The sequence below is a fragment of the Scomber japonicus genome, chromosome 2 (genome assembly GCF_027409825.1).
Source record: "Scomber japonicus isolate fScoJap1 chromosome 2, fScoJap1.pri, whole genome shotgun sequence".
In the NCBI taxonomy this organism is placed as follows: domain Eukaryota; kingdom Metazoa; phylum Chordata; class Actinopteri; order Scombriformes; family Scombridae; genus Scomber; species Scomber japonicus.
Window position 1 is genome coordinate 36,355,537 of NC_070579.1, and position 19,591 is coordinate 36,375,127.

A 19,591-nucleotide genomic window follows, 5' to 3' on the forward strand; every position below is an offset into this window, starting at 1 on the left:
GGGTTAGGGTTTAATGTCATATACACCTAGGTTAGGATTAGGGTTGAATCTCATATAACATTCACTCTCTGCTGCCACTAAATAAAATGGTCAACAGTTACAAAGGTAATGCATGAGTGGAGACTGGCAGTATTACTAAAGAGTTAACTTTAGCCCTCAAGTCCACGGCAGGCCTTTGTGCATCTATGTGGAACCCTGTTAACTCAGCAAAGTCTCCACATTGACAGCACGTTGCAAATCAAATCACTCTCATTCTCACTCTCACTACTCCTTCCAATGAATATTCATGTCAAAACAAAGCTATCACACTCCATCGAGCTATGGCTTTAAGTTGAGGACATGAGAGGGGCAAAAAAAGAGTTGATACATATATTTAAAACGATTATCTCCTCTTCTCCTCGCTGCTGCATCGACCAGGTGCTTTCAACTGTTTGATCCGTCTTATTAAACGTATCTCCTGTCTCTTGATCTGAGGCATTTAAGCCTGGGCCAATTTAACAACGGCTGACATTTTAGCTCACTCAGACCACTGCCAGACCTGACAAACAGTAACGTGTCAGTTCCGCTCCTTCCAGTGTAATTGGGTTTCCGTCTCAGCTAGCGAGCCCACAACTCCTTACGGTAGAGCGTAAGTTGGAAGTTATGCAGGCTGCGTGTGAAAACACAGAGCTACAGATTCATTATGTATGACTGAACGGAGAAAAAGAAGACAAACAAGATATGTTTAGTTAATTAACTAGCAGCACTCCCGGTTTAGACGTCTTCATCTGTCTTGAGCAAGTGCAATGAATTCTTCACAGTGATCATTAATAAATAACATAACAACATATGCTATTTGGTGGATGCCTTCATTCAAGGAAATTTACGTTAGTATGAGTTAATGCTTGTGGAGTTGGATACAGGTCTCTTATACAGGCAGTGTCAGGAGTATTGAATTGTATAGCTTGTATAGCATTCTCATGCTGTGGGCAATGTCCCGTAAAGACACCTAAAAGAATACTGATGGAATCCCACAGCTCACCTAGATTTACCCGTCCTATCTTCTTTACAACTCCCGACTATCTCTCCCTCTTCTATCTCTTTGTCTTGCACTCTGTCAACCTGTCTCCATCTCTGTGTCTGTCTGTATTTGCGTCTCTCATCCTGTCTCTCCTCCTCAGTCGCCGTGTCTTCTCACAGGCTCCAGGGCGCTTGCCTCTCTGCTCGTTGCAGCCATTTGGAGATTGTGCCTTAGGGCTGACAGATGTTGCGTCCCCCCCCTGCTAGTACCACCAACCCCCCTGTAACCATCCCCACTCACCCCAGCACCACCCTACCACCTCAAACAAAGCCATCATCCGTTAGTTTGTCCTTGATTGCGTTACCACTGCTGCACGCGTGGCCAGCAAGCAAAGCATGGCTGATTCGCTGGGATTCATTTGGCATTCATAGTGTCTTTAAAAAGCCGGTGGACACTTCACCTCCATTTTCCTGGCTTTATCTCTATGCCGTGTGCACTAAAGGATGTGTTGTTAGTATGCTTCTTGCTGCACCAGGTGGTCCCCCTCCAGGTATGTCTGGTATAACCAAGTGTCCTAATGACACGTGACCTGTTTAATCTACAATTCCATCGTTTTCCTGAAGCACTGCTGCTGTGGGCTAGTTTATGCAATGTTTTATCTTCAAAATATGCACATAGTTATGAAAAAAGGAAAGTTTCTTCTGCATGTCTGCATTCTACCTTATTCTGAACATTTGTCTAACTATAAAGGAACAAATCTCTATATGTATGTATGTCCTTCACATGTCTTGAGAACTGTTCATCCGAGCGACTTCATACTTAGCAGGTGTATTCATGTGGGTCCAGGGAAGTGCAGTGTCGAATTTGGTGCAATTTGGACACGCAACACATTCAATATTAAACTTTAAGTAAACAAGCGAAGAGCTCTGCAGCAGCAAGGCGGGGCTTCTGGGTTCCGTGACTGTCATGAGCACAGGCACAGCTGTACAACCCTGCCATGAGAGATGAGGGGAGGACATTTATCTTTATTTGATAAAGTGAAAACCCAGACTTTATTGTTGGCTTTGCAACTCATTTCATAAAAGAAGAGAGAGAGAGAGAGAGAGAGAGAGAGAGAGAGAGAGAGAGAGGGTGAGCGGGCGGAGAGCATGAGTGAGAGAAAGCCTGTGAATGACAGAAATACAATGCTGTTTTCTTATTGCTTCATGGCGGTTACATTTTAAAGCACAAATAAACAACCATCAAACACTCAACAGATGATTTATTGCGGAGACAGACGCTCTTAGTTTGTTTCATTTTCCTCCTCCGCATTGCATGTCTCCTTTTCATTTATTCATTCAAGAGCAGCAGGACAAATCTGTGTTTTTTCACCGTGTTTGAATGTTGTGTTTTAATCACTGCAGAGAGAGAGAAAGAGAGAGAGAGAGAGAGATGCTGAGTGAGGAGAGAGCAGTGGAAAGCTTTCTCACAAAGAGAAAGCCAGCGAATGAGATAAATGACTGACCAATCAGTGGCCTGCAGTGTTTTTACATCACCTTTTAGTATCAGCTCAGCTTGAGAAAAGGTAATTTCACATCCGTGTTACAGAAAACAGACCTTCTGATCAAGACTGAACAGAGGCTTAGGCTACTTCCAATGGGCAGTTCAAAACAAGTATCTCTCATATAAATAAATGAGCAAATACACCCACAATAATGATCTGAACTGAAAATAATCTAAAAGTCCAAAGTGATGGATTCACTTTATCCTCAAAAGCTCTATTTTATTCATAAATGCAGCCCTTATTATACTTAAAATGAGAAAATAATAACCATTACAGTACTTCACGTTTTGTACATGGAATGTTAATGTTATGACAGAAGTTTCATGTCTGTTGTTGGTGCATATACTAATTTCCGCACCTCACATCGACAGTATTAATTTCTATACGCATTGAAGTAGCAACACTGGAGGCCAAGCAATCAGCCTGTTCCAAATGTTTATCTTCTATAAATAAGCTCTAACTCTTAAAAATGAATAGAGGGGAAATCAAGGGAGGAGGGGGGGGGGCGGTGTCTCCTCTTTTTTTGCTGTCATTGAAGCAGCAGTACATCTGTTGAGTTTAGAGCTGTCCTCTTCTTAATACATCTTTGAGTCTTCAACTAATCCATTGCTTGATGTGATGGAAAAATAAATCTGTGAAGTTGTTTTTTCATGCAGATCTGCTTATTAAAGAGCAAAAGAAGTTTGGAAATGTTGAAGCCTGAGATCATTATCAATGACTTATTGCTTGTCAGAACACAACATCCAAGCTAAATAAATTGATGATCTCCTTCTTAATGAATCTTTCTGTACTCTTCACACCTGGACTATTCAGCTGCTGCACTAACAATACAATTGATATTTACTACCTTTAAAAGCATTTAAATGGCACTGCCAAAAGTCATAAGACCTGTTTATCAGCAGTATGCAGGGCCAAGCTTTTACCTACATTTCAAAGTCTCATATTTTTTCCACTTGAGTCCTTTAAGTGTATTGTACATCTGTTCCCTAGGCAACTGATTTATTATTAATACCTTATTATTATTTTAATTCATTTTGGTCATTCCCATGCTGGGTTTAAATAGCCTTCACACCCACAAAGGACTCTTGTAATTCAGCATTATTTTATCTGATTTATAAAACAAACTGAGAATCCTGCTGCAGCTTCACTTTAAAAGCATTCAACTTGCGAATAAAGCACATTAACAGCGACCGTCAATCACAACTCTAAATAATAATTAACGAAACAAGAGGGAGCAGCCACAGTGAGCTGTCAGACTAAGAGCTGCAGGTGACAGGACGTCCAATCAACCACGACTGAAATCTAAACAATTAAAACAGATGGCCTGCACTGTCGCACGTGTGTGTGTGTGTGAAACCATTACACCCATCTTCAAAACTTCTGCAACACTTCAACAAATTTACTTGTGCTTCACACAGTTGGGAATAGCAGCCCCCTCCTCCTCCGCAACAGCACCTGAGGAAACCATCAGAACCTCAGAGGCGACTGCTCCGCATCTGTGCTCCACAGCATGATCAAGAAAAGGAACTGTGCCCCACTTAAGCAGCTCGACCAGCTTCACAGAGCTGTGAAAATCCGCGCTTGTAACATCCAAGGAATCAGCTTCAACGTATATTATAAAAGAATATAATATACACATATCCATGTATATTATATGTACATATATACATATATTAATATAATGATACATATATTTAGTATGCATTTTTGGCCAATGAAGCACAATTTTCTTGAGTGCAATTTGCATTGTTTAAAACTTTGTTAATGCACTGCGTTCATTTTCTTGCCTTTTTTTCATTACAGTCCACTCATGACTTCAATCTGGATTCTGCTTGTATTTCACACCTACATTCCAAGACCATTAAAATGAGTCATTAACTAAAAAATGTCTGGCTTGTTCATAACCCTAATAACCTCTTATCACCTTTTTCTATTGGCATTTTCAAACTATGCAACATTGATTTGCGTTGCCATTACCAGGTTGTGTCTAATCACGCCTGAGATGGATCCTCACTGGGTCAAAGCATGCTTGACCTGCCTCCAATCAGGTTGCGGTCGCAGCTAACTTCCAGTTTAGCCCTGAGCTTGGATGGGATAAAATGACTCAATCACACAGCTCTTCTAGCCTTTCCAAATGCTATCAGACCAAACTGATCAAATTCTGACAGTGAAATTAGTTATTTTGCAGTAGCAGGATACTCAAGAAAAATGTGTCCAACGTTTTGACCACTACCTCAGCTTGGTGCACTTCATTGGGGTTTGAGTAAACACATGGATGTATTATAAGAGCCGGACCAAAAATGACGCCCATTCAGTCCAATAAGAATTGCACACACCAAAAAAAGTTTCTGGCTTCCAAGTTTGCTTTCATGCTATGTGGCCCCCTGCTGGCCCTGCCCACAAGTTCGTCTCAGCCCACAGACTTTACATTGCGATGACATCACATCATTTAAATAGCTTTTACCACCTTGAAGAAAGGTTTAAAAATATAAAACCTCCACAGATCAAAAATTCATAGTATGAAGTGTCATAATTGACCTTGTCCTGTCAACAGTTTTACAGACGTCTCTTTTACAATGATGGTTACTACGGGGAAAATGCTGTGTGGTCTGCATTTTATTTTGCTGCAATACCGCAAGTGGCCACTGGGAGTAGCCATTCAGCTCTTGTAATCTATCGATGAGTAAACAGCGCTAAAGAGGGCGATTGGCTAATATTCATACATATTCCATTATCACTGAATTAACACAAAGCAAATATGTAAAAAAATAAAAAAATAAAAACATGCAATGCAACTGAGTAGAAACTGATGAGAAAGGTGTTTTGGTGACACTCATCGCATTGTTCTCAAAGTTGATAAATCGATCCTTATCTTCCTATAAGGTGACACTAACCACTACTGCAGAGAAAGGAATCAATATTACATAATGCAAAGTATTAATGTTTGAAATTCCTCTAACCTTTTGCATCACAGTTCAAGTCTTTGGACACTTTTTAAAAATCTTTTCTTTTAGTGGATTCTGTTTTTCTTTCCGCTCAACTTTTTTTTCCCCTTCATTGCCACTTTGAGGACAGTTTGAGGATATGAAATATTAAAGTCCGCTTTTAAGTCTTCACATGTATCCAAAAGTGAGACAATCAACAAAAGTTTTTGAAGCTCGACAGCGGTAGAAGTCTCATGTGATGTGAATTCATATTCCGCCCACCTGCCTGGTGTTGTCGTCTGAGCCACACAAAGCTGTAATTGTGTTTGAACAACCGCACGCACGCACGCACACACACACGAGCAAACACAATCGAGGCCTTTGCCGTGAAAACACTCGAGGCCAGCAATTGTTGTTTTAGTCAATACATTCATGAGAAAAAGCAAGTTATGTATTCCTTAAAGAGAGCTCACTGACTGAGAGGAAAGTAGCAGAGACTGAATCCATCTGTCACTCATACACTTCCTCTGGAAAATTCCTCTTTGTTTTCAAACCATTAGGCAATACACATTTGTAAAAGACTACAATCTGTGTTTTTCTTTTAAACCAGCACTCACCATTCCCAGCATTTCCTGTAATAATGTGCTCTCACACAGACTCCCAGGCTAAAATCCAAAATCATTTCCCCTAATGTGTGCTGGGGATGTGTCCTCTCATGTACAGCCTCTCTATGAGGCCACAATATGAAAATTGATGTAATTGCTGTGTTGCCAGTCTGTTTTCTCCATGGGTGACCCCTGTGCCGCATGTGTCTCTCTCTCTCTCTCTCTCTCTCTCTCTCTCTCTCTCTCTCTCTCTCTCTCTCTCCACACTGCTCTGTCTTTTTTTTCTTCTGCTCCTATCTCAACTCTTCCACGCTCACTTGCTCTCCGTCAGTTTATTTACTGTCTCTTTCCCGCTCTCGCATGTCCCCTCTCACTTTGCTCACTCCCTTTCCTTTAAGCGCTGTCCTCCGGTGCTTTACTCCCTCTACCCCCTCCCCTTCCACCCACCACCCACCACCCGCTAGCCACAAAGACCTGATTTACTTCCACTGCTGGGTGAAGACAGAGGCTTTTGTCTGCCACCAGCAGCAGTCACATGATGCTACGTTGGGGGTCTCAGTCTCTGCTATCCTCCCTCACAAGCATCTGTGCTTGGAATTTACTGCATGTGGGCAGGGAGAACAAAGTTTGAGTGTGTGTGAAAAGTTCTGTTTCTCTGTATTATGTTCCTTGTATTTAATTTTAGTTTGGTTAATGGTAGTCATGTCATGATAACTACTTTTGTTGGATGATGACCCTAACACTTGTCTCAGAAATAATCACGATAAATGATATTATTGTCATTTGAAGATCGTTTTACACCACTGATATAATGATAATATAATAGTATAATAATGCAAAGGGGGGCTTTGCATTATTATTATTTTTTTTGCAGTCTCTTTGATTCTTCGACAGTCTCCACTCAGGACGTACACAGTGAGGAATGGAGGACACTACTTGCTTAGCCAATGTGACATGAATAGACTCGATATGGATAAAATCAAATATCCTGATATTTTTGACCGAATACCTCAATATCAATATGATATTGTAGGGATGAATATTGGCGCCTTCACAACATATTCACACAATGTGATTTCTGATAAATAATCATCAGTAATGTTGTGTAATGAGACAAAGTGGGTAAAAGGCAAATAATACAACAGCTAGGATAATCTGGTAAATTCAGAAAATTACCTTTAAAACCAGGAAAAGACTCTTATGTCACTTAACGATATTACAATTTGCCAAACTAGCCAGTCAGTTAAACCTAGGGACGGTAGAATAATGACAAAGTGGGAAAAAGGCAAACAACAACAGCTAGAACACCAGGAAAAACACCTATGCTATAACACAATATTACGATTTCCAAATTATAATTATAATTATAATTTCGATATATTACCCAGCCCTAAAATAGACATGATGATATTGATAATTGTATTATTGTATGATAAGTAAATAAAATAATTATTGTGACAGGCCAAGTTAAAAGTCTGTTCTTCCACCTACACATTAAATGCTTTATTGGTCCCCTGATTTATCATGTAGTCCTACATCCAAACTTATCATCATACATGTTCTAACTGTATTTATTGTCACACTTCAATGTTAAACACCCCTCCAGACATATATTAAGACACATCAAAATACTCTGTAAGTAAATAAATTTAACCACCACTTTAAAATCCCTATAACAGCATCTCCTCCTTCTCTCTCATTATAAATTCCAGAATCTATGAATGTATAATAAATCATTTCATTTCAGATGTTTAACTACTGGAGACAAGATGTCTCCTACTACACTGTAAAGTCAGTTCCCAGTGTTTGTGTACTGGAGGCTTCAAGCTTCCACATCACACTTGCAGTTGAATGTTGGACCAGGACTGGCTTCCAAACTACTTGTGATGTCTCATATCATGCTCATGAGCCTCACCCTGTAACTCAGACTTTCAATGAGTACAGAAAAACTTTCCAGTTTCAGCAGATGAATGTGAAAGCAGCCTTCTAGTGTCAAACTCTGCACATACATCATTCTGCACAGTGAGACTCAAACATCCAACTGAAGGAACAACAAGAAAAACACATCCTTATCCTGACTGATCCTGTAGTAGGTTGTTTACAAGTGTTCATCCAATCAAATGTGACTTTGGGCGAGTAGCTAGCCACAGAGGTGATATAAAACTGCACTTCACTGTGTGTGGGCTGTATTAGCAAACAGAGTAATATCAAGAGAGATAGGACGATATGTGTTGTTTGGATATCAGTGGGCAAAAAGGTTTGTTTTCATTTCTAGAACAATGTGGCTGAGGGCTAATTCATTCATCGCTGCCTCTTCCTCCTGATCTAACAACAGGTAATGGAAGTGTGTGTGGAGCCAATGGTCCTCTGTAGCTCTGTATCACACTTAACTCTAAGCCCTGCCCACTTTGTAGCGGTCCAATGAAATGCAAATGATTTCATTTAAAATGCTCTTGTAACTCAACCACTCACCATCACCACCATTTAGTGTAACTGGGAAACACATCACAGTACACATGGTAAAGATGCTCTAACTTCAGTTTCATGGGGCCAAACAATTTCATACTATAGCCAATAAATTTGCATTTAATTACCTTGAACGACTATGTGTTTAGTTTCATGCACTTCCTATAAGTCAATTTGGATATAAGGGAGCCTTTAGAAAAATCAGCTTCACAGTCTCAATTATGTTATTTACAAGTCAGAAACCTGAAATTACATGAACATGGGAAGATGCTTATGTAAACATACTAAATGTAGATTTGCCATAGCACTTAGGCACAGTATGCCTAGTGTTAAGCCCAATAGCATCCCAGCTGAATTAGGATAATTTATTGGTCGGTCAGAACTAGTTTGTACAACATGTTGTCCAATCACATTGGAGAACACGTCAGAAATAAAGTGTTCCAGGCAGCTATAGTCACCAAAGTCAGCTATAACAATGAGAAAGACAAGTCTCCCCTGGAAGGCATTTAGTGTTTGCACGTGGCTGTTCACATTAAACATTGACTGAATTGGTTACATGTCAGGAATGTAAAAAGAGAGCTGGAAAGACAAGTTAAAACCCTGACAACTTTCTTACCTCCAAAACAGTTTACCATTCATGGCGTGAAGAGGATGTGACTGTCACATTGTTGGTTTTGGAGGGTTACAGAAATGGCCTTACAAAACCCCTTAATCCTACGTCAGAAAGGAGTGGTGGGAGGATGTTCCTGAAGCTATTCAACTTCTGTCGGAGTAGAATGACCTCTTTAGGCTCACCTCTACATTGTCCAGCTCAGGTTTTCATCTGTCTAACAAGAACTGAGGCTTGTGAGTCCTTAAATGATCACTGTAGAGAGAATAAACCCTTTTGATTTAACAACCTTTGCTCTACCTGCTTCTGGCCAACATTGCAACTTTTATGGCAGTTTCAGTGAGTGTCGGTGAAGTTTCGGTGTAGTCCCAAATAATCATGTAGCAAGGGTTTCTTACAACATCTTTCTAAGCTGTTTTTTTTCAATATCTAGCAAGTACACCAGAAACACTCATTAGAAGAAAGTAACTAACTAAAAAAATGTTATTAAAAAATGTGACTGCTGCTATTCAGTAGAAGGACACCACAAGGCAAAAGCAAAAGAGGACCTCATGGATCCAAACATTTTGCCCCCAAAGGACCCATGACTGCCTCATATGAACACCATATGTACACTGGCAAAAGTCAAGCCAATACAACCCCACAAATGCCTGAAAGGACTGTAATGGGCCTGATAATGAAGGGAACCCTTTGCAACTTGACCCAAATGAACCTGAGCCTAACAAAAATGGTTAACACTCACCATTTGCTGATGTGCTGCTATAATCTTATTTTTAAGCCTGCACAGAGCAGTTGCCTCTGTAACCACATCCAACTCCCAACCAGCTGAGAAAAAACCTTTTGATGAAAAACTAACTGGGTCTTAATTGCTACCTTCAAAACATCAATTTCCAGGTTTACTTGAGCATTAAGAAAAAGCCTTCTTTATGGCCCCCCTTTAGGAAAGGCCCATTAGTTTTTGTAGCAGAAACACAAATTAAAAACTGGCAGATATGTATAAAAATGGAAATTTAGTAGGATTGGCTGAGGCTGCATTCAGACTGACACTAACTTTCTGTGAGAAAATGCAGCCCCCTTTCTCATTTGAACAGGTCTTCTCTATTGACACAGCAAGGGTAGCAACACAGAGAATTCCAGCACCACTGAATATGTATTTTGGATCAATCTAAACCCTTAATATTTAATTGCTGGGGGATGACACAGACATTAGTAATGATGACAGTAACTATGGCTGTTGAAATGCAGTATGAAACTGTGTAGGTATATATAGTTTAGCTAAATGGTAGGTTGCCCAACATGTTACTGTATCTGTTCTTTTGGTTGTACAGTTAACATGTCAAATCTGAAATTAAATGTAGTGCACTGCACAGTATGCATAATTAAATCCAGAGTAATCTGAATGTAGCATGACTTGACATAAAAGACCCAAGACCTAAAGAAAACAACCACAATGCAGCAGTGGGTTTAACTGTGTAAAGTTGAGTTCCCACTACACAACATTACACTGTCACAAATCACAGGGTGTACCACAATTACAGTGCAACCAAAGCAGAGGAGCAGCTTTCTCACAGCAGGGTGGGACACTTTCAACTGATTCCACTGTAAAATCTCATAGTTTTATAAACCACTTTGGAGTGTTTTAGTGTCTGATTCACCTTTAAACTCATGCATCTATTACTCAAACTGGCCTTCCTGCATTGTATTTCATTGTATCAAAAGGTACCTGAAGCAACACACTTGCACTGTTTGAGTCTAAATACCCTCTAACTCAACTACCTGCATGGCTGCTTCTTGTCCTAAATGCAATGCTTGGGAGTTAGGGCTAAAGTCACAGAAAACAAGTTCTAACATGATGAAGCCTTTGAGTCAATAACATTCTGTTTGCCTGAATAAAAGATGCAGCTGTTTCGCTCGTGTTATTGGACTTGATTCCTCTTAGGGATCAATTTAATTTAGCAGAAACCCAAAACCTGAAGCAATCTCAGTCGCTGGAACCACCCATCAACTGAAGTAGACTACAAGCTGTAGGGGTGAGAAGGCCTGAGCACCTCTACTCAAAAAGTATTGACTGTTTGAACGTGACTGAAGAAGAAGCAGATGTGGCAAATTGCAGTATTGATTATCTAACAGTGTAAAACGTGACAATCACTGGCTTTGTTGAATTCAATCATATCATTTGACCATCATTGTTGATACCCGTAGAGCAAACTAGAGGTAGAACTTTAGGGTCATACAGACAGAAGGGAAGGACGATGATGAAGTTGTTACATTTATGGAGATTCCACATGTGTCAAAGCTGGGGAATAGAACAATAGCTCGACATAGATGAAACTGTGCTATAATATATTATTTATATTGACTGCATCGTAATTCTCCCTTGATAACAAAATTAAGATATTCCAGCCTCCCTCTGCAACCACAAGCATCTCTCAGTGTCTACATCTATGTCATCAGCCAGCTCGCCACTTTTAACTGACCTCTGAGATGTCCCAATCACTGGCAGACCTCCTAACTGGATGAGGTGGGTGGTTTGGATTCTGAATCGAGGTTGGGGTTGCATTATATCTTCATTATAAAACAATAATTAACTGGGAGAAAAATGAGCCTTCCTGATTAGAGCCGTGTAAAGTGACGAAGGTGAAACCGGGGAGCGAACAGAGACGGATGATTCCAACCATTACTTGACCCAAGCCTTGGAGAAGGAGGGGGCGACGACTGTCTCTGAATATGATCCCATTCTTGTCTCTCAGTCCCTTTTGTCTGGCTTATAATTGATTTAGTTCTGGAAAGACATAAAATAAAAAGAAACTTTGGCACATCCATTAATATTAGAAATTAGAGTACGTTCTTTGCAGCCAGCTAACTGCCTGGGTGGATACCAGATGTTAATAAATGAACTACTGTTTAATTAATCTTACTGACATTGCTGAGACTGACAGAGGGGGAGACGGACATCAAACAGAGCCGGTGAGTCAGACAACATCAATATGTCTGCCTGGATTTGACTTTGAACGTCGCGTATCAGACCAGTAACGAGGAAGAAGAGAAAGCAACTCTCACAATCGAGACAATTATCAAGACAGTAATTATTATTCAAAGATAACAAAAGTAGAACATTACCTTCCTCTTGTTGTTGGGGCTCACGTATAAATAACTGAGTATTGTCTTCACTCCTACTTTGTCATTCAGCTTCTGGTATGTTGCTCCGTAGTCGGTTGACCTGAAATTTAATCAGAAAGGTCTGATGAACACTTGATGAATAACTTGTTGCAATTAAAAGTCCCCTCGAGAATTCAGTGTGAGCAGGGAAACAGCGTAATTAAGTCCCTTTTGTGCTCAGTGCTGCAACACAAGCCCCGGCAGAAGTACAGGGGCCATATCATTATGATCAGTGGGTAGTGACTTCAGCTGGTGTATTAATAACACAAAAAACACATCCTACACCTGAGCTGTGGCTGAATATTAAACAGTTATTCACAGTAAAATAATGAGTAAAAGTGCATTGTTTAGCACACACATAAACACACTTACATGCATACAAGTAACCATACAGTACATAAACATAACACATAACAAAATATCAGCATCAGAAGCAAAGTTTTTTAAATGAATTTTTGGAATTTTGTCATGTGACTTAAATACAACAGTGTTTAGATCCACAGTCTGACAGCTTGAACCACTTCAGAGAAATGATAAAGGATTTTAATAAGGAGGCAAAAGGTGCAACAAGAAAATGTGAAGAAAGATATAGGATACCCCAAAAAAGGGAAGAGATTGTGTTTATGAATCAGACAGTATGGTTTATTCAAAATTTTAATCAAAATTGTGCAAATGCGCAACAATATAGAAGACCATAAAGCCAAGTGTTTTTGCTAAATGATGTGCTAATTACATCAATTTAACACTTTTTTGCATTTAAACACTTTTTGTATGTATACAATATAGTGTTAATGAATCAGACAGTACAGTTTATTGAAGAATCAAACAAAATTGTACAAATGTAAATTATAAAAAACAAATGTAAACCCAATTGTTTTGGTAAATTATGTTTTGATAACACAAAATTAACACCTTTTAGTTTTTTGTGTTTTTACATTTTAACACTTTCTGTATGTGATTTATAGAGATGTTAATGAATCAGACAGTACAGTTTATTGAAGAATCAAGTAAAACTGCAAATGCACAAAAGTATGTTAGTGTTAATAACACTGAATTAATACTTTTTAACAGTTAAACATTTTCTGTGTTTAATAGAGATAGTGTTAATGAATCGGACAATAAAGTTTATTGAAGAGTAAACATCGTGCAAATGTGCAAAAATATCCATATTTTTTGGTAAATAACATGTTAATTATACCAAATTATTTTTTTCCCTTTTTTAACATTTTGTATTTATTTTACATTGGTGTATTCCCCTGAAATTAGTTTTTAAGTAAAGTGAGAACATTATATTGAAAATTATTTGAAATTCTTGTAAATTCTACACAGTGCTTTCTACAATGTGGCACTATTCTACTGTGCATTATTTTTCACTTGCTGAGATATGAATTGCAAGATGAGTACAGGACTAATTTAAGGCACACAAGAAAAAAATCAAATACTCGGTAGTTCTTCAGGTCTGATGCCATGTTGCTTATTTTTGGCTCAGCCTGTTAGTTCTATGAGAAAGTTTAATGCTGTAGTGTACAAAGATATACAGAGACAGGTTGTAAAGTCTGGTAGAAAGCAGAACACAATAATGCCTGAAGTTTTAGAGAGAGATGTTCGACAATAACACGAGTGTAATGTTTGAATAACTAGATATTTTTGTCCCGAGAATGTATTTCATGTCATCTGATTGATGAAGTAATATACATTTTTAAAAGTGTGTATAATCCACATACATTACACATTATGAAATAAAGATTTGCATGTAGTTTGGCCCAACAGGTTGGAAAGAGGACCATGTCTAATGTATTTCTAGGATGTCACCATTTCCAACAGCCAATGGTTTACATTGTGCATCCTGATAAAATACAGTTAAAATGAGCCGGACATCTGTGTGGTTACTTTGCAGTAGTCTTGGTTGATTGTCCATTGATTAAATTATGAATCATTTAGTATAAATGTAGATTTTAAAATTAGAGTCTACAGATACAACTCTCATATTTGATCTACTGCCTTTAGATAGCTGCAGGGCTTCAATTAGCTGAAGCAGAGGCCTGTCATAAAGACTCAAAGCAGCTGTTGCATGACAAATACTGGCAATAATTACTCATTAACCTGCACGCAGTAACTAGCTCAAGTACCTGGAAATGAAGGGGTCTTTCATGCAGAAACAAAGGTTTTTGTGTTCAATTTGATGTAGATGATGTGTTTCAAAGTTAGGTTACAGGAAACTTTATACCTTTGTTCCATAGCAATGTAAAGGATCAGCTCAAGCATGTAATGTTACCTTAAAAATAGAACAGAAGAAGTGAATTTCAATCTTGTGTGGATAAGGAATAAATTCTCAGCAGGCATTGTGTCACCTTTCTCTTTATTTCTTTATCATATGCCTCTCTCCTTCTATCTCAGCACACAAGGTAAACACTTTGCAGCTTTCATCATTCATTTTTAGCTCTATATTCAAGGCTGGTTAATACCCCTGGGCACTGAAGCCCTCCAAACCCAAAATTAATTTATCATCCAACCTCGTCTTCTTCATTTTTAGCCTTTTTGAAAAAGCTAGTTATTTGAGGGGCATTTTTTATTGTGTTTGCTTCTTTCTCTTCCTTTTCCTTTAGTTTTTTCTTTATTTTGGCCCCTGCTGGGCTCTTGGTTACCAATGGTGCTGTCTATTTTCCACTAGTTCACTAGTTCACTAGTTCATACAACGTAACCACAGAGCATGAGAGCAACTTTCTTGGAAACCATTTTTATTTTATTCTGATTGGACTCCATATTTCATTCTGGACATGCTAGGTTTCAGACAGAGACAATAATGATCAACTTAAAGAGAATGGGTCCATCCTTGTGTTGTATTTTCTTTCTGCTTGAGGGTCTCTGGGCACTTACCCAGATTACCCATATGGTAGATCTGCCCATGTGTATATTAACATGACTCTATATTCAGTCATATATCAGGGTCTACTTCATGCCACCATCTGGGTTATACACATTACATTGATCTTGTAACTGGAGTGGTTGTTTTGTCAAACATGACTACCAGGCAGAGGCACTTCATAATTTCTTAAACTTCATTTGCATAGAAAAGAGTCATATCGCCAGCTTTGAACAGTTCAGTCGAGACCAGTTTTGATTGAGAGCTGATATATTCAAATGTTGGTCAAAGACGTTTAAGCGAAATTTGTGTTTGGTTGAAATTAAGCATTTCAGACCATCTCTCAAAGTTTTAACAACCTATCTGGGGCTGTCAGGTCTAATTTATTTTGAGAGGCCCGAGGCTCAATCAAGGAGTTATTCCAATTTCGCATGAAGGTAGAGGAAAAAGCCCGAAGCATGCAAATCTTTAAAAATGCAGCAAAAGACGATGCCTTGTGCGACTTCAAATAAAGCAATCATTTGACATTGACTGATGTTTATTTCCCCCACCTTCTTTCCATGTAGCTGTTAAATCCAGACCGAAGGCCTCGTTTGAAGTGTTCACAGCGCTTCATGCTTGAAGCTCACAAACACCCATGAAAATACAGAAATATTCATGGCACACTGGCAAATTTGTCTCATTTATTAGTCCTTTGAGATATATTACAGGCTTGTTTCCATGGTGAGCAAACACACCAGCACTGGGTTAACTCCTCCTGAATCAGTCCGGTAGCATCCATCAAAAGCAAAACCATCAACACCCTGTTCCACGTGACGATGACATCATTGGACTATTGATCTGCACCTGTCACAGATTCTCTTGATTTAGAGGTCAATGACTTATTTTTAGTGTGACGGCAATTTTCAGTATAGACCAATAAAAAAGCCCAGCATCACCAGATCCCAGGAAGATGAAAGCCGCATTAAATGGAAAGTGATAGTTTCTCAAGGACGATTTACTCAGAGTGAAAGCTGTCCGCTTTGTCTAGTGATTGTTTAAAAGCTATTCAGTGGGTATGTATGGCTGTGAAATGCGCCTCTGACCATCTCGCTGTGATTTCATCCATTGTAAGGTTGTGGCCTCGGAGGGGGCAGTAGGCCCACATGTAGGATTAAGCAAAGGGCGGGAGGGAGAGTTAATGAAACATTGTCCGAGCACACAAGACTGATATCAGCCCTCTTACAGTAATATGGCTCACTGAGGAAAATGGATTCTGGGTATGCAAGCAGGATGATTGAGCTATTCCCTGTTACATCTGAAAACACACTCTTTCTTATTCTTCTGTTCTCTCTCTCTCGCTCTCTTTCTCTCTCTCTCATGCACACACTCTACCGAAAGCATAAAACCTCCTTGATTTACATTCTCTGGACTTTTCACTTCTCTGAAATAGATAAGAATTATGTCTGCGGTCACTAAGTAAAAGGCTTATTAGATAGAGTTTCAATTATAATTTCCGGAGTCTATACATTGATAGACAGCTACCATGCAGCATTTACATGCTCCACGGGGATTTGATTAATCATGGCTTGGAGGATGAGAGCTGCGTGCATTTTGGGATAGTTAACATTAGGTTACTTTCTGCATTAGCACATGAAAAAAAGAAAAAAAGCAGCAACAGCTCTGCTTGAGACACTGGACAAATGGCAGCTGAGCCGAGTGTTCCCGGGATGAATTTATGAAACCCTCAGCACGCTCAGACTGTATATCTTCTGAGTAGCAGTCCAACTCATACCATTCCCTCATTCCCTTCCTCCCTCCCTCCCTCCAAAGCTGCAATTCCCTTCCATCATATTGCTGCCCTTCAGGGCAAAGTCCCATTCTTAAAGCTGCACTAGACAAGAGTATGTTTTAAAAAATAAAGCTGAAGATCGCAACAGAGTAAGGCATCCTGCTGTTATTGATAGATGTGTTACTGGGTAGATTCTGCACTTATATATGTAAGGTATATATGCCTGTATGCACAGTTCTGTACAAAAAGTGACACATTTCTCATTATAACTTTTGATCTTGTCTCTCAATTTTAGACTTTTTCTGCATAATCTAATTCAGGTGATTGTAATATGTACAACCCTGCTCACAGTGCAGATCTGCCAAAAGATTTGAAAACAACTATATTTTCAACTTTATGCTTTAGGTGGACTCTACTCTACACAAAATACTTCTGCTAGTTCTAAAGGATGGAGGGAATTCGGATGGAAGAACTTAATCTCCTTCTTTATCAAACCCCATGTTGAAAATAAGGAATACAGTATTGTGATGGACTGGCGACTTATCCAGGGTATAGCCTGCCTCTTGCCCAATGACAGCAGGGATTGGCTCCAGCCCCTCCATGACCCTCTAAAGGGTAAGCAGTATGGCAAATGAATGAATGAATGAATGAATGAGGTAAACTGGAGCAATGTTTGATACAATGTGGGCAAATGAATGCCAATCACCCACATGTTTTCTGGTCATGTTTGAAGTTACAAGCATTCTGGGATTAGGTTACTCAGATTCCTGAGAAGATTTTATGCTACAAAGTACCCAGGGACCCCCGGATAGTAAACCTGGGTCTGATACCAGGTGACATAATTCAAAAGGACATCAATCTCTTCAAAATCCTGATACTGGTGGGTAAAAAGGCTCCATCACAAGGAGCCCTCCAAGCCCACGATAGAGGCTGGACATTGTAGAGGAAAAACTCCATGGACAGATAAATTCACTATCTTAGAACTGAGCAGGGACCCTGGATCAACACTGGCAAAAATGGGCTGTATACTTTATATCTATACTTTATATAATCTGATACGTTATTTGTCCTTGTAATTTTCTGTATTTCTAATTCTGATATTAATGCTGTTAAATAAATAAAAAGTTTAACAAGAAAACAAAGTGGACTCAGCTTACTCATGGACTCTATGCCAACATCCATTTGCATTTTCACATCTCCCAAAACATAATGGGAATAGTGGTGCCAAAAACTGTCATTATTTGCATCACTAAGAATATTAACTTTTGTTTCCCACCACCCAAATAACCATTCACAAAGTTTTTATATCCCTGGAACTCTGACAGTAATCCATCCATTACACACACAGACAAATTAAGCCAAACTTTTTCAAATTTCTCAAGACTATTTTGGTATGCCTATAATGGGTAGTGAATATTCATTGTGTCAAAGTTTTGCCTATGAGTGAAATATTAACCAATGATTCTACAGTTCCTGTTTATTTAGTTAGTTGTTTGTAGTTAGCTATCAGCTAGCTAAAAAGGTATACAGGTGTCACACGGAAATCCACTTATTTTTTGCCTTTTCTTGTGTTCTCCTTATGTTTATAATGCACATTTATACGGTTTCAAGATCAGTGTGACTTTTTCAGTTTGATTTTGTGGTTTCTACCTGTGTCCTCACCTCAAATGAGAAAATTCGCATTTATTTGTGCTTACTTCCCTTTGACACTGTGTGCAATAGCTTGACCGTCTACAATTTGATCAAATTTCAGTCTGGACTTCTTTGGATTTCTACTACCAAACCTACTATACTTAGTCTGGGCCTGACATGTTTGTGCAATTTTGTTGCGTAAAGCTTTGCAATCGCTTGGAGAGCTAATGGTCAGCGATGAAGGAAATAAAGCAACTCTATACTCTGAGTCAGAGTGTATAGACCAGTATCAGAATTACATCATCGCCCACTTTCAGAGTTCATTCATAATTTCCACAGTCCACAACCACAATAATTCAATTATCCAATCACAACTAAACTGCCATGCCTGAACCAATCTCCATGAAAATCTACATGTATGTTTTGCTGAAAATATCTAATTATTGTTTGCTGGTTACTGTTTTGTATGGTTTGACAAAACTAGTTTAATTTCTTATAACTTATTATTTGTCAGACTTGACAGTTGATCAATTATGTTCGGCTGGTTTAGGTTTTAAAGATTTGGATATGGACCTGCTTCAGGTTTTACTTCTAGGTCCTTGCAGACCATGAACATGAGCAACTATAAGCCTGTAACAGGAGAGAAAACTTACCTTGTTATACCAAATGTTTACCAGTGTGTCTTTCACCTCATATGTAATTTAGCATAAAACAATGACAGACAGCTTGACAGACTTGTGCAAGCTCACATCATGTCACCTGATTTCTAGGTAGAAAAGTTTCAAGCTGTTACCTCATGCTGTTATTTAGGTTCATGACAGAAGTGAGATGCCCAGTTTAAGCTTCAAACTCTCCCTGAGGTGTGTTGGATTTCTGGAACAATTGACAACCCTAAATGCAGCAGCTATCTGTTGCTTTTGCGACTCTGTCTTCCCATCTGTAAATTGCCCATTAATGTTCTAAACTGTCATTATCCTCCTCACTCTCTCAAAATGTGCATCATCTGCTCACTCCTCTG

At 39.0% G+C, this 19,591-nt stretch overlaps 1 protein-coding gene across 1 annotated transcript in view; it reads right to left on the bottom strand.

The window, feature by feature from the left end:
• The window catches only part of LOC128368050 (VPS10 domain-containing receptor SorCS1), a 172,502-nt gene that overhangs the window by 71,696 nt on the left and 81,215 nt on the right, over window positions 1-19,591 (bottom strand). The window contains exon 3 of the mRNA XM_053328783.1: window positions 12,269-12,368. Within this exon, the coding sequence (XP_053184758.1) occupies window positions 12,269-12,368 (100 nt within the window). The remainder of the gene's footprint in view (window positions 1-12,268; window positions 12,369-19,591) is intronic.